The sequence below is a fragment of the Octopus bimaculoides genome, chromosome 5 (genome assembly GCF_001194135.2).
Source record: "Octopus bimaculoides isolate UCB-OBI-ISO-001 chromosome 5, ASM119413v2, whole genome shotgun sequence".
NCBI lineage: Eukaryota > Metazoa > Mollusca > Cephalopoda > Octopoda > Octopodidae > Octopus > Octopus bimaculoides.
Window position 1 is genome coordinate 11,349,727 of NC_068985.1, and position 12,174 is coordinate 11,361,900.

At 36.9% G+C, this 12,174-nt stretch overlaps 1 protein-coding gene across 6 annotated transcripts in view; it reads right to left on the reverse strand.

Annotated features, from left to right (window-relative positions):
• LOC106884362 (uncharacterized) overlaps positions 1–12,174 on the reverse strand; it is a 337,312-nt gene that overhangs the window by 45,278 nt on the left and 279,860 nt on the right. For all 6 annotated transcript variants that reach the window (XM_052968142.1, XM_052968143.1, XM_052968144.1 and 3 more), the window contains one exon: positions 472–600. In XM_052968142.1, coding sequence (XP_052824102.1) covers positions 472–598 — 127 coding nt within the window. In that variant the 5' untranslated portion in view covers positions 599–600. The remainder of the gene's footprint in view (positions 1–471; positions 601–12,174) is intronic.

A 12,174-nucleotide genomic window follows, 5' to 3' on the forward strand; every position in this document is an offset into this window, starting at 1 on the left:
ATATATATATATATATATATACAAATTTATTCACGTGAGTGTGTGTTTACATTAGGTATGTGTTTCATAAAGGAAGTAATTATTATGTTGACAATACAAACGAGCAAGCTGCAATATGAAAGCTATTGATTTCATTTTCTTAAGGACTTAAGATGAAACGATTCCAATATTGAGTTCCATCCATTGAAAACCTGAAAGAAAACACCACCGCATTGGAGAATACACGCTCTTTGGCTTACGGTTATACAATCCTCTGTTTGATGAGTGGGCGAGTCATCGAGAACAAGTTCTATGAGTTCATAGCAAAATGCGATCAGTGAGTTAACCATAATATTTTAACAATAAATTGAAACCACATGATAATCACAGCTTTTAGATTGGCGTTTGAATACGACCCTGAGGTGGATGCAAAGTGTGTATTAACCATTGCTTAAAAGAGATATGTGACAAAACATGAATCATTGCACTCACCTTCGGGGAACGCGGGATCTTCGTAACTTTTGAAAGGAAATTCCTCGTAGTCGATATATCGTCCCCCGGTAGTAGCGCAAAGCATATGGAATATGCAGCACCAGAAAATTACCAACAAGTGTCGCATATCTGGAAACGAAGAAAAAAAGATTAAAAAAAATAATAACGACATTGCTTAATTGTGGTGTTCTGCTTCAGTAATGCCTGAAGCTTTGAAGACATTAATTTGCGTGTTATAATCATTTCAATTTTTTAGAATAGAAATTCAGCGAAAACCTTAAGTGGCACTGATGTTAAATGTTCAGGAGTATTTTAATTAGGATGTATAGTAGACTTAAAATTTGATAAAAAATGTATTGAAATGCATAAAAAGTAGCGGGCCTTTTCGTTAGCAACCCAACGGGAACCGGCTCTGGCTCTGAGTACAAATGTCTTGTTTTTATAAGTTTTGAATTAAGATCTTCCACCAAACCTTAATCACAATTTATGTTCCTAACACTAGCTTAATGATAACTAAGTTATTCTGCTAATTTTTTTGTTATATTTAAAGTAATTGAAAGAAACACAGAACATCTCAGCAGAAATACAGTAACGAAAGGGTTAAAAAAAAGGGAAGTTCTTGTATGTCAAAAGACTGTTTACGTTGATAAAATATTATTACTAAAATAGTTTCAAATAGGAAATATTGAACACATCAACGCTATGCTAGAAATCACAAAAAGAGGACAAGCAATTCCAGCACCAACCGGGAACCCTATTAATTCAATGTCGAGGTCACTTAATGATTTGTCTTCATACTCCAATGAAGTGAAGATACACGTTTAGGCTATTATATTGGTAATCCCTTTTAGGACCACTACTTGCCCTCTATTTCTGCAGATACTAATCATATCTGATTTGCAATTTGCCTTGAATATGTATCGTTAATTAGGTCTGACAAGATCGATTCATGTTTGTTGCTTTCACCAGTTGTTATTATCCACAACTCCCATGGCTAACTGCATTGTTTTCACAACAACAAAATAAACAAAAGAGAGAAATGAAAGAGATGTTATTGAGTTAAATTCCCTTGTTTATCACAATTTATATTTTACACAGTCTACAAGGTGCTTTTATCTATTAATTGCGATTTTAATCTCACTTAATCGAACTGCTTCGAACTAAGCTGGTACACGCATTGTGACGCCCTACTATACATACATACATACATACATACATACATACATACATACATAAGGCGGCGAGCTGGCAGAAACGTTAGCACGCCGGGCGAAATGCTTAGCAGTATTTCGTCTGCCGCTACGTTGAGTTCAAATTCTGCCGGGGTCGACTTTGCCTTTCATCCTTTCGTGGTCGATAAATTAAGTACCAGTTACGCACTGGGGTCGATATAATCCACTTAATCCGTTTGTCTGTCTTTGTTTGTCCCCTCTATGTGTAGCCCCTTGTGGGTAGTAAAGAAACAACACACACACACACACACACACACACACACACACACACACACACATATACACACACGCACATATATACACATTTGTGTTTGTTTGTGTATATATACGTGTGTGTATGTGTTTGTGTGTCAGTACACACTTAAGCACATATAAGCTTATCAGCCTATTTAGAAAGAATCATTTTCCTTTTGTCCACCTTTTATCAAAAGTTGTTTACTTATATTGCAAAACTAAATCATAAGCAACGAGACAAACATTACTTATTGTGAAGATTACCAGAAAGAACCGTCTCAAACTGCATACAGACGCTGCAAAAAATCTAGGACATCTGCAGAATTATGATTTGTAAATAATCTTTTTTTTTTTATTTCTCGTTAATGCACTCAACATTAAAATGAAGATTTGTTGCCATCATTTCATCAGAATGGTCAAGAGATTCATTTTCTTTTATCTCTAAATTTAAAAGAGTGTTAGCAGCATTTCTAATATATATATATATATATTTTTATATTTAGTTTATTCACTTCGAATATCTCTTAAAATTTGCATGCAAACTTATTTTGAAATGGATTAAAAAAAAAAAATTGTTTTAGTGTTATTTTTCTGTTCTCTATTTTGGTATTTTCAGATTTCTATTTTAAGCTCAATTGTCTTGAGTAACGTAAAAATAAAGAGAACACTTGTCATCTTCCCGCAAAGGAAATACTTTTTATCCACTACACAATGAGAACTATAGTTACAGCATTATAAAAACACGGATTTTAAACGTTTCATTAACTCTCCCATACCTAATAATAATGATATTAATGTATCGCTATGTACGTATATAGTCAACAATCTTTACTTCTATTAATCCCATCGCTTAGCAACTCAAAAACCAGTGTCCTTTAAAGGCAAGTTTCATTCGTGTAATAAACTAGCTCAACAGTGAACCAAAGGCAAATACACAGAATATTCGAAATGGAAAGTATAGATCAAAGGAAATGAAAACGAAAGGTGGTTGTATAATCTTTTGTACTCTAGGTACAAGGCCCGATTTTTTTTTCTTTTTGTTTGTGGGGGGCAGTCGATTAGGTCTACTCCAGTATGTAATTCATCGACCCCGAAAGAATGAAAAGCAAAGGCGACCTCGGCGTAATTTGAACTCAGAACGTAAAGATAGACGAAATACCGTTAAGCATTTCGCCCACCGTGCTAACGTGTCTGCCAGCTCGCCGCCTTCAGATAAAGTATAATAAAGAGATAAGAATTCCCATCAGGAATCTGTTGCGCATTGCACAACGTGCAGAAAATTAGCAAACAAAATTTCTTATATAGACAACCGATCAGACTATGACAACTGGAAAGCATTTCATGATAGTTCTGAAACAATCTCTTGAATTAAACAGGAAGTTAAAACAGGATATATAAATACCTGAACGTGTCACCATACATAAATGATATAACTGATTTACGAAACGTTTAAGAATTTACAACTTTTATATACCCCTTATATATGTTTCTGTTAATTTTTGCATTTATGTTGTTGTGGAGATACACGACGTTTCAATAATGCACAAACGCTTTGTATGAGGCTTCAAATTCAAGTCATTTCGTCGCCATTAGTGTGTTGATCGATAGATCGTGTTTCTATATTCTAATTAACTCCAACTCGGCCCTGCTGTAGCAAACTCGTTATGAACGAACTAGAACGCATTTATTTATTGTAGAAATGTCTTACCATGAACTAAATTACTCAATATTTCTAGGTAAAATATGAATTTGTGAGAGATTTAACTTCCATTTCCTGAAGAGCAGACGACAACATAAAGTTTACTTCCTTGGCAGACACCTGGTGACACCTGTCATCCACCACCCTCATTATTAAATACCACATGTGTCATTTGCTGCTCTTGTACACCATAAATGACATGTATCATTCGTTGGTTATATGTTGGGCCCTGGGCTTATTAAATCTGTCAGCAAAATGTGTGTTACTTAACTGCGATGAACATATTTCACTGTCATTTGATTTGCGTTATTATTTCAGATTTTACGGCATTGAATTGCTTTGTTTTCCTCACTACAGATTTGATGCTCACATATTTCCACTCTGGCATATACCTTCATCCAAATTTCTGTGTATCAAAGGTGCATAAGGACGTGTGTAGGAATTTGTGTGTGTACGTGTGTGTGTGTTTCTTAATTATAAGTGACAGAAGCAGTGTTACTACCAAAATGTAATCTTTATATTCAACTCACCGTGGATACCACCTTTGCGTTATTGCGATCCTCTCATATAGGCGCTTCGTGCATCTCAAGACTAATAACTCTAACAACACAGTATTCGCTGTTCTAACAAGACATCCACATTTAGTTGGATATAAAGATTAGCTTTTGGTACGAATGCAACTTCCGTCGCTAAAGTTTAATTTTTAATAAACTTGCTGGCTATTTGCCTCATCAGTGACTGAAGAAATGTTGATTTTCTATGTATCGTAATAGCGAGATTTGATTGATATGCGGTAATCGGACATCTCCCACTGACGATTTCCAGGAGAATGAAATCATATGATTTTGAAGTTCCGGCGTCTATGACGTACCGTTTTCGTCTCGAACAATCTATTTCTGTGCATTTACGCAGTTGTCCCTAGTTTTTCTCTTTCCTTTTGTTCTTTGAAGAGATATTCACATTGGCAGAACAATTGACCTCTATAATGACACGCAAATTTTTCTTGTCTTTCCCAAACAACCATGTCCGCCTGACACGGTTGCTGTTGGTAGAAGGTGCGTTGGTAAGGTTCCACTAATATTCCTTGTGATGTTTATGAATAAGATTTCTTTATAGTCATGTCGGGACAGTCTTTCCTTTTCGAATGACATTATATAGTGTTTTAGGGTCAACGTCACTTTCCATTGAAAATAATTACCCTAATTTCATTTTGGTGTGGTTTCTGATAGCATGTGTGATGTCTTCCTTAGGCACATGGCATAATCGACATTTGCGTTGCATCTTTGTTGCAGTGACTCTTTTATCCAATAGATGTTTTGTAGCAATCACCAACTTTTGGATTCCAAACACATCACATACAGCGTGCGATGTCATGTTGTGGTGAAGAACCGATAAAATTTCCAGTACATGTCGATATTAGTGAAATCTTGAAGTCTTCAGGAAACATATCAATGCTACTTTTCTATACTTTTTTGGCATGATGTACGTTTCATATCTATATCTCAGTTGAGGTATGGTACTCCAGTTCTTTTGGAGTTGTAAAGGAGTTCGTCAGGAAGTGACACTTCCTGACGAGCTCACAGACTACACATAGGCTGTTGTTTACGTCACTTTCAGTTTTAGGCTCTTGTATTTGTCTTTACTGTAATTTAGCAGAAGTTGTCAGAGATTTTGTACGGCTTTCGAAAGAAGTCTGCTCTGATCTCAAACGCCAACTTTTTTCATCTCACCATAAAGCCTGACAATATCACTGTTTCTGAGGAAGATTCCAGTTGATGTCAGTATTATGCTGGTTTTAATGTCTACAGAGTGAATTTCCTCTGCAGCTTCTATATCCAAATTACAAATTTACATTTATAGCAATAATTGGTGCACTTTGGTCTGTGAGTAAATGCCAAACAGAAAGTTAGACAAGCTAGGGCGGCGAGCTGGCAGAAACGTTAGCACACCGGGCAAAATGCTTAACGGTATTTCGACTGCCGCTACGTTCTGAGTTCAAATTCCGCCGAGGTCGACTTTGCATTTCATCCTTTCAGGGTCGATTAAATAAGTGCCAGTTACGCACTGGGCCTCGATATAATCGACTTAATCCGTTTGTCTATCCTTGTTTGTCCCCTGTATGTTGAGCCCCTTGTGAGCAATAAAGAAATAAGAAATTTAGATAAGCTGGGGCTTTTTCAGAAAAAAAAAATATCAACGAACTGTAAGTGGAACAATAAAATTATGCAAGACATTTCTCAAGTTTAAAATGTGACAGTATTTTCGTTATGTACATTCTAGCATGTGTATATCTGTTAGAAATCAACCCCTTCCTTAGAAAAATAATTTAAATAAAACCATGCATACATACATATCTATATGTATGTATAAACATGTGTGTATATGCGTGCGTGTGTGTGTGCTTGTGTGCTTGTGTAGATGTTTATGATTGATCTTTAGTTTCTGTGCGTGTGAACTAACTTGTTGCTACAGGTTGTAATGGATCTTGTGACTAACGTTTGGCTGTGTTACCATAACTCTCTGCTAAAGTTCTTTAAACCTGCCTTCAACAAACTGTGTTTACCAAACGGTCTATCACAATTTATTTCAACCGCCGCCCACGCCGCTACTTTTACTATTTCAAACAATTCAACCCTATCTACACACTCTCACTCATTTTCTGTTTGTCTGTCTCTCTCTCTTTGTCTCTCTTTGTCTCTCTCTCTCACTATTTTTCATTTCTATCTCTTTTATTTTGTTTTGTTTCCACATATTTTCTCCTTCCTTGCTTTCACTAAAATATTTCTTCCAATTACACTATTTCTTGGTTTCTCCAATTCTCTCTCTCTCTTTCTCTCTCACTATATCTATCTATCTATCTATCTATCTATCTATATAAATAAATAAATAAATAAATGGATAGAGAGATAGATAGATATATAAATGGATAGATAGATATATAAATGGATAGAGAGATGGGTAGATACATAGATAGCTATCTAGCTGGCCAGGTAGGCAGTTAGCTAGCTGCTTAGCTAGCTAGTTATCTGTCTATCTATCTATATGTCTATTGATCGATCGATCTAGCTATTAAGCCATCTCTGCCATTACCCTTCTGTTATGACCCTGTCTTTTATTGCAAATATTCTCATCCTTTTTCTCTCTCCCTCTATCCAATCCTTCACTTCATTCAAGTCCCGCTGTATACTTTCTTTACATTTTCTCAGCGCAGCGTCTCTGCTATTTTAGTAACAATCTTCACACACATCGAACTACACACACTCACACTACATTGATATATGCAGATATTCATATATTTTCTTTTTTTACTTGCGACCATGCTGGAGCACCGCCCGACGCCAGGGCTTATTCTTTGTGAGCCTAGTACTTATTCTGAGGGTCTCTTTTCCTGAACCACACGGTGACGGGGACGTAACACCACAGCATCGGTTGCCAAGCGATGCTGGGGGGGGGGCAAACACACACACACACAAATATATATATATATATATATATATGCACACACGCACACAAATATATAAATATATATAAATATATACAACGAGCTTCTTTTAGTTTCCATCTACCAAATCCATTCACATCTTTGGATATCCTTGTTGCTTATATATATATATATATAAATTTATTTAAATTGATGTGCACACAAAATTGTACGATTAACAACCTTACATGTGAGAATGTTGCTACGTTGATAACAGATACAATATTTTTACCAACTTTTGGAATAGATCTATAAATACAAAGATATATATATATATATATATATATATATGAGAGAGAGAGTTTTTACTTGTTTGTCATTTGAGTGCGGCCATGCTGGAGCACCGAACGAATCGACTCCAGGAAAGCTAATTCTTTGTAACTTTAGTACTTATTCTGTCGGTACCCTTTGACAAGCCGTGAAGTTATGGAGACGTAAACACACGAACATCGGTTGTCACGCGATGTAGGAGGGACACACACACACACACACACAAACACACAGACACACACATATATATATATGCGACTGGCTGCTTTCAGTATCCATCTACCAGATCCATTCACAAGTATTCAGTCGGCCCGAGGCTATAGTAGAAGAGACATGCTCAAGGTGTCACCCAGTGGGACTGAACACAGAACCATGTGGTTAGGAAGCATGCTTCTTACCACACAGCCACTCCTGCGCCCATATATATGAATATATATATGTGTGTGTGTATATATATATATATAATTGTATTACGAAATCTATTTATTTCTGATTATTTATTCTTTTCCTTATAACTCCTGTGTCTCTCTCACTTATGCCCATCTCCCGTTCTTTCACTTTAAGTCTCTTTCTTTCACTCTCCCGCCTTCTCTTTCTTTCTCTCTCATGCACACACACACACACACACACACACACACACACACACACAAATACACGAATGAATAGTCACACGAACACACGAACACTCACACACATACACACGCTTACTCTTACTTCATTCTCCGAAAATAGTTAAGGAATGTACCGCTGAGAGTCCGCCTGTTTGCACATTCCAGACATAAGACAAGAATGTAACTGAAGAATTCACACAATGTCTTAAAGCCCCGGTACCCGCTGCCCACCCGACTCCTACAGAAGGCTGCCATACTCTGCTTTAGCTTTATAAACGATCCACTTGTTGACTTTTCAGTATTTTGTTGTTGCTGCATATGTTGTTTTTGTAATGTTGTTTTCGTTGTTGCTGCTGTGATTTTGGAAATGGTTGCGATGACGACGATAATGTTCATGATGATGATGTTTTTGGTGGTGATGGTGGTAGAGGTATAGATGGTAGGAACAGGTAGCGTTAGTGCCAGTTTTTTTTTATTATTTACTGTTATAAAAGTATTTTATTGTTTTTTATCATTCTTTTATCTTCTACGTTTTTCACTCATTAGAGTGCGGCCATCCTGGGGCATCGCCTTGAATTTCTAGTCGAAAGAATGGACCCCAGTACTTACTAAATTTATATATATATATATATATATATATATATATATATATCTTGTAAAGCCTGATACTTATTCTATCGTTTGCCGAACTACTATCTTATGGGGACGTAAACCTATCAACACCGGTTGTCAAGCGATGATTGAGGACAAACACCCATACGCACACACATATTCATGTATATATATTCATATATATGTACGACGGGCTTCGTTTAGTTTCCGTCTAATAAATCCAATCAGAAGTCTTTAGTGGAGTCGGGGCTTCAGTGGAAGATATTTACCCAAGGCGACACGCTGTGTGATTGAACTCGGTACCATGTGGTTGGGAAGCAAACTTCTTAACGCGGTTACACGTTTAATAGTTGTTATAATACGTTCGGTAATATTTCAAGTCGACGTCATTGCGATTGTTGTTTTCCTGTTGATGGCTGTGATGATGGCCGTGGTGTTGATGGAAGCAACCGAGTCTCTGGTGCTTATCTGGTGATGGTGATATTCTTGTATTCGTTTTGCGTTTCATTGTTGTTATTGGTGGTGGTGGTGGTAGTAGTAATAGTAGTCGTAGTTGTGTTGGCGACGGCGGTGTTATTGTGCTTTTTGTAAGGGAACTGTTCCATCGTTAGAGCCATGTCAGCTCAGGAAGACAAGATCCTTCGATGGAAAATATGCCAACCCTCACATCACGTTTTGTTAGTAAATCAGCGCTCCAAGTCTGTCTATTCGACGGTTTCAGATCCCAAACGGGATTTTTTTTTTCTTTGCTTCTTTCAGTCCGTGAAAGGATGTTGCTATGTCCTCGCTTGACCGTCCCTCAGTTCTGATGAGAACGAAGATTTGGTGGATCTCTTCATTTAGGGTCCTCTCAAAAGCATTTTTTCTTCCAGTCTGTGAAAAGGTGCCCCTCAGTTCTGATGAGAACGAAGATTTGGTGGATCCCTTTCATTGAGGGTCTTCTCAAAAGCCTTTTTTTTTCCTTTGCTTCTAGTCTGTGAAAAGGTATCACTCAGTTCTGGTGAGAGCGAAGATTTGAGGGATCCCTTTATTGAGTGTCTTCTCAAAGGCTTCTTTTTTAGTCTATGAAAAGATGTCCCTCAGTTCTGTTGAGAACGAAGATTTGAGGGATCCCTTTCATTGACAATCTTTACAAAAGCTTTGTTTTTCTGTCTGTGAAAAGCTGTCCCTTAGTTCTGATGAGAACGGAGATATGAGGGATCCCTTTTATTGACAGTATTCTCAAAGCGCAAACTATCCAATTCCAAGAAATGAGAGAGTGAATGCTCTGAAAAATATATGCTAAACCTAGATCATTACAATGACGAAGACTGCAGTTATGATGACAGCGATCTATACGAAGACGATTACAAAATACGAAGACGACGACCATCACGAAGATGGTGATGATAATAATAACGATGATGATGTTTAGCTCCAGGACAATCTACATTAAACAGACAAACGATCAAAGTAATCAAAGTGCTCACGCTGTCAGCATCTGGTTTCAAACAGAAAGGCCATCAGAACGCCATTATAGATTCTACATTTCTTCACTTACGGTCGTAGTATTTCATACAGGGACGTTTGGCTGCTATATTTAACAAATCGACGATCGATTACATAGATAATCTCACAATGTTGCAGCCTCTGCTTTCGTTTCAATATATATTTAATATGTTCTTTTACTTGGTTCAGTCATTAGACTACGACCATGCTGGAGCAGCGCCTTGAATAATTTTTAGTCGAATAAATCGACCCCGGTCCTCATTGTCTAAACTTGGTACTTATTCTATCGGTCTCTTTTGCCGAAGCCCTAAGTTACCGAGACATAAACAGACCAATACTAGTTGTCAAGCGGTGGTAGGTGGGTGGGGCACACACACACACACACACACACACACACACACACACACACACACACACACACACACACACACACACACACACACACACACACAAAGCCGATGTTTGTTGTCTTTGCTATTGTTTGTATTATCGCTGAACTTGTTAGTAAATGACGGTTGCTATAATATTTGGTATAACTGATTATGGCATCAATGAAATAGCAACGTAAGTAGATGGCCATAAATTGCAGAGATGAAGTGTAAAGCAATTAAATCTTGGCTCGTAGAGTGGTCGATTGGTAGAACTAGTAGCCTGCCGGTAAAATTGCTTTGCGGTATTTGCTCCGGTTCTGCGTTCTCATCGCATATGCCACAAAATTCAAAATTACTTAGCAAATATTTTGGTATCAAATGAGATATAAGTGAAATAATGAGCGCACTTCATGTCTTTCTGTCTCTCTCTCCCTCTCTCTTTCCCTCTTTCCATCTATCAGTAACTATGGATCTTTTTTAAAACGGGGGCCACATTTTTCATTAACGAAACACTTTGAAACTTGGAACACTGGTAGAATGTGTCATATAAAACATCTTTTTCTTCTTTAAAAAAAAAAGAAATCCCTAAGTTATTCCATGTAAAGTTGTCGTATTTCTGTAATTTCAACCAATCACTGACGTCCATTCAGCCGATATACATTAAGAGCCGACTACATAAACAAACGATTCTGAAACAATTCTATCGGTGATAGGGTTAGGGTTAGGGAAAAACAGCAAATTTAAAAAGAAAAAAGCAAATAAAACGAAGGAAAATTAAAGAAAAGGAAAAAAGCAAATTTAAAATGAAAAAAGCAAATAAAACGAAGCTATGGCTTAATCAGCCAAAGGAGTAAATGTAAACAACTGAATACTTGTCAGTGATTGGTTGAAATTATCGAAATAAGACAATTTTTTACATGAAATAAATTCGAATACAAAAATATTTTTCTGTTCTATAACACAAAATAGATAAGTATACGAAGTTTGAAAGTCTTTCGGTACCAAAAACACTACGTAAAACATTAATGAAAAATGTGACCCCCGTTTTAAAAAAGATCCGAAACTATCAATCTTTAGTCATTTCTTTCTCTCTATATATGCTTGTAACTGTTTATCTATTTCGCTATCTGCCGCTGTCTCGCAGAATCGGCTGCGCTGCCCAGCGAAAAGAACAAGAAGGGCAACCATTCCTGCAACTTTGAACACCAAGACTCTTGGAATCGAGGCTTTAGTAGAACATGGTACATGATGATGAATTTGCTTAATACGTATTTTATCGGCCATGGAGGAATGGAGAAAATGGCGATGCTGGTGACATACATAAACAACATTGAAATATAGTAAAGGAATATTACATGAACTTGTGCATGGCATTGCGCCGTGTGTGACAATTCACCACAGTTCTTATACCATTCAGAGAAATAGTACATGACCTGTACATTCCAGTGACGTCGCATCTCCTTTCTATAGCTGAGGGAACTGGAGCAACGTGATATAAAGTGTTTTGCTCAAGAATACAACGCGCAACCCTGTCCGGGATTCGAACTTACAACGTCACGATCGTAAGCTCGACGCTCCAACGACTGAGCCACACACCTTCACACACACACGCACACACATATGTATATATATATATATATATATATAAACATATGCATACATATATATATATATATATATATATATATATATATATATATATATA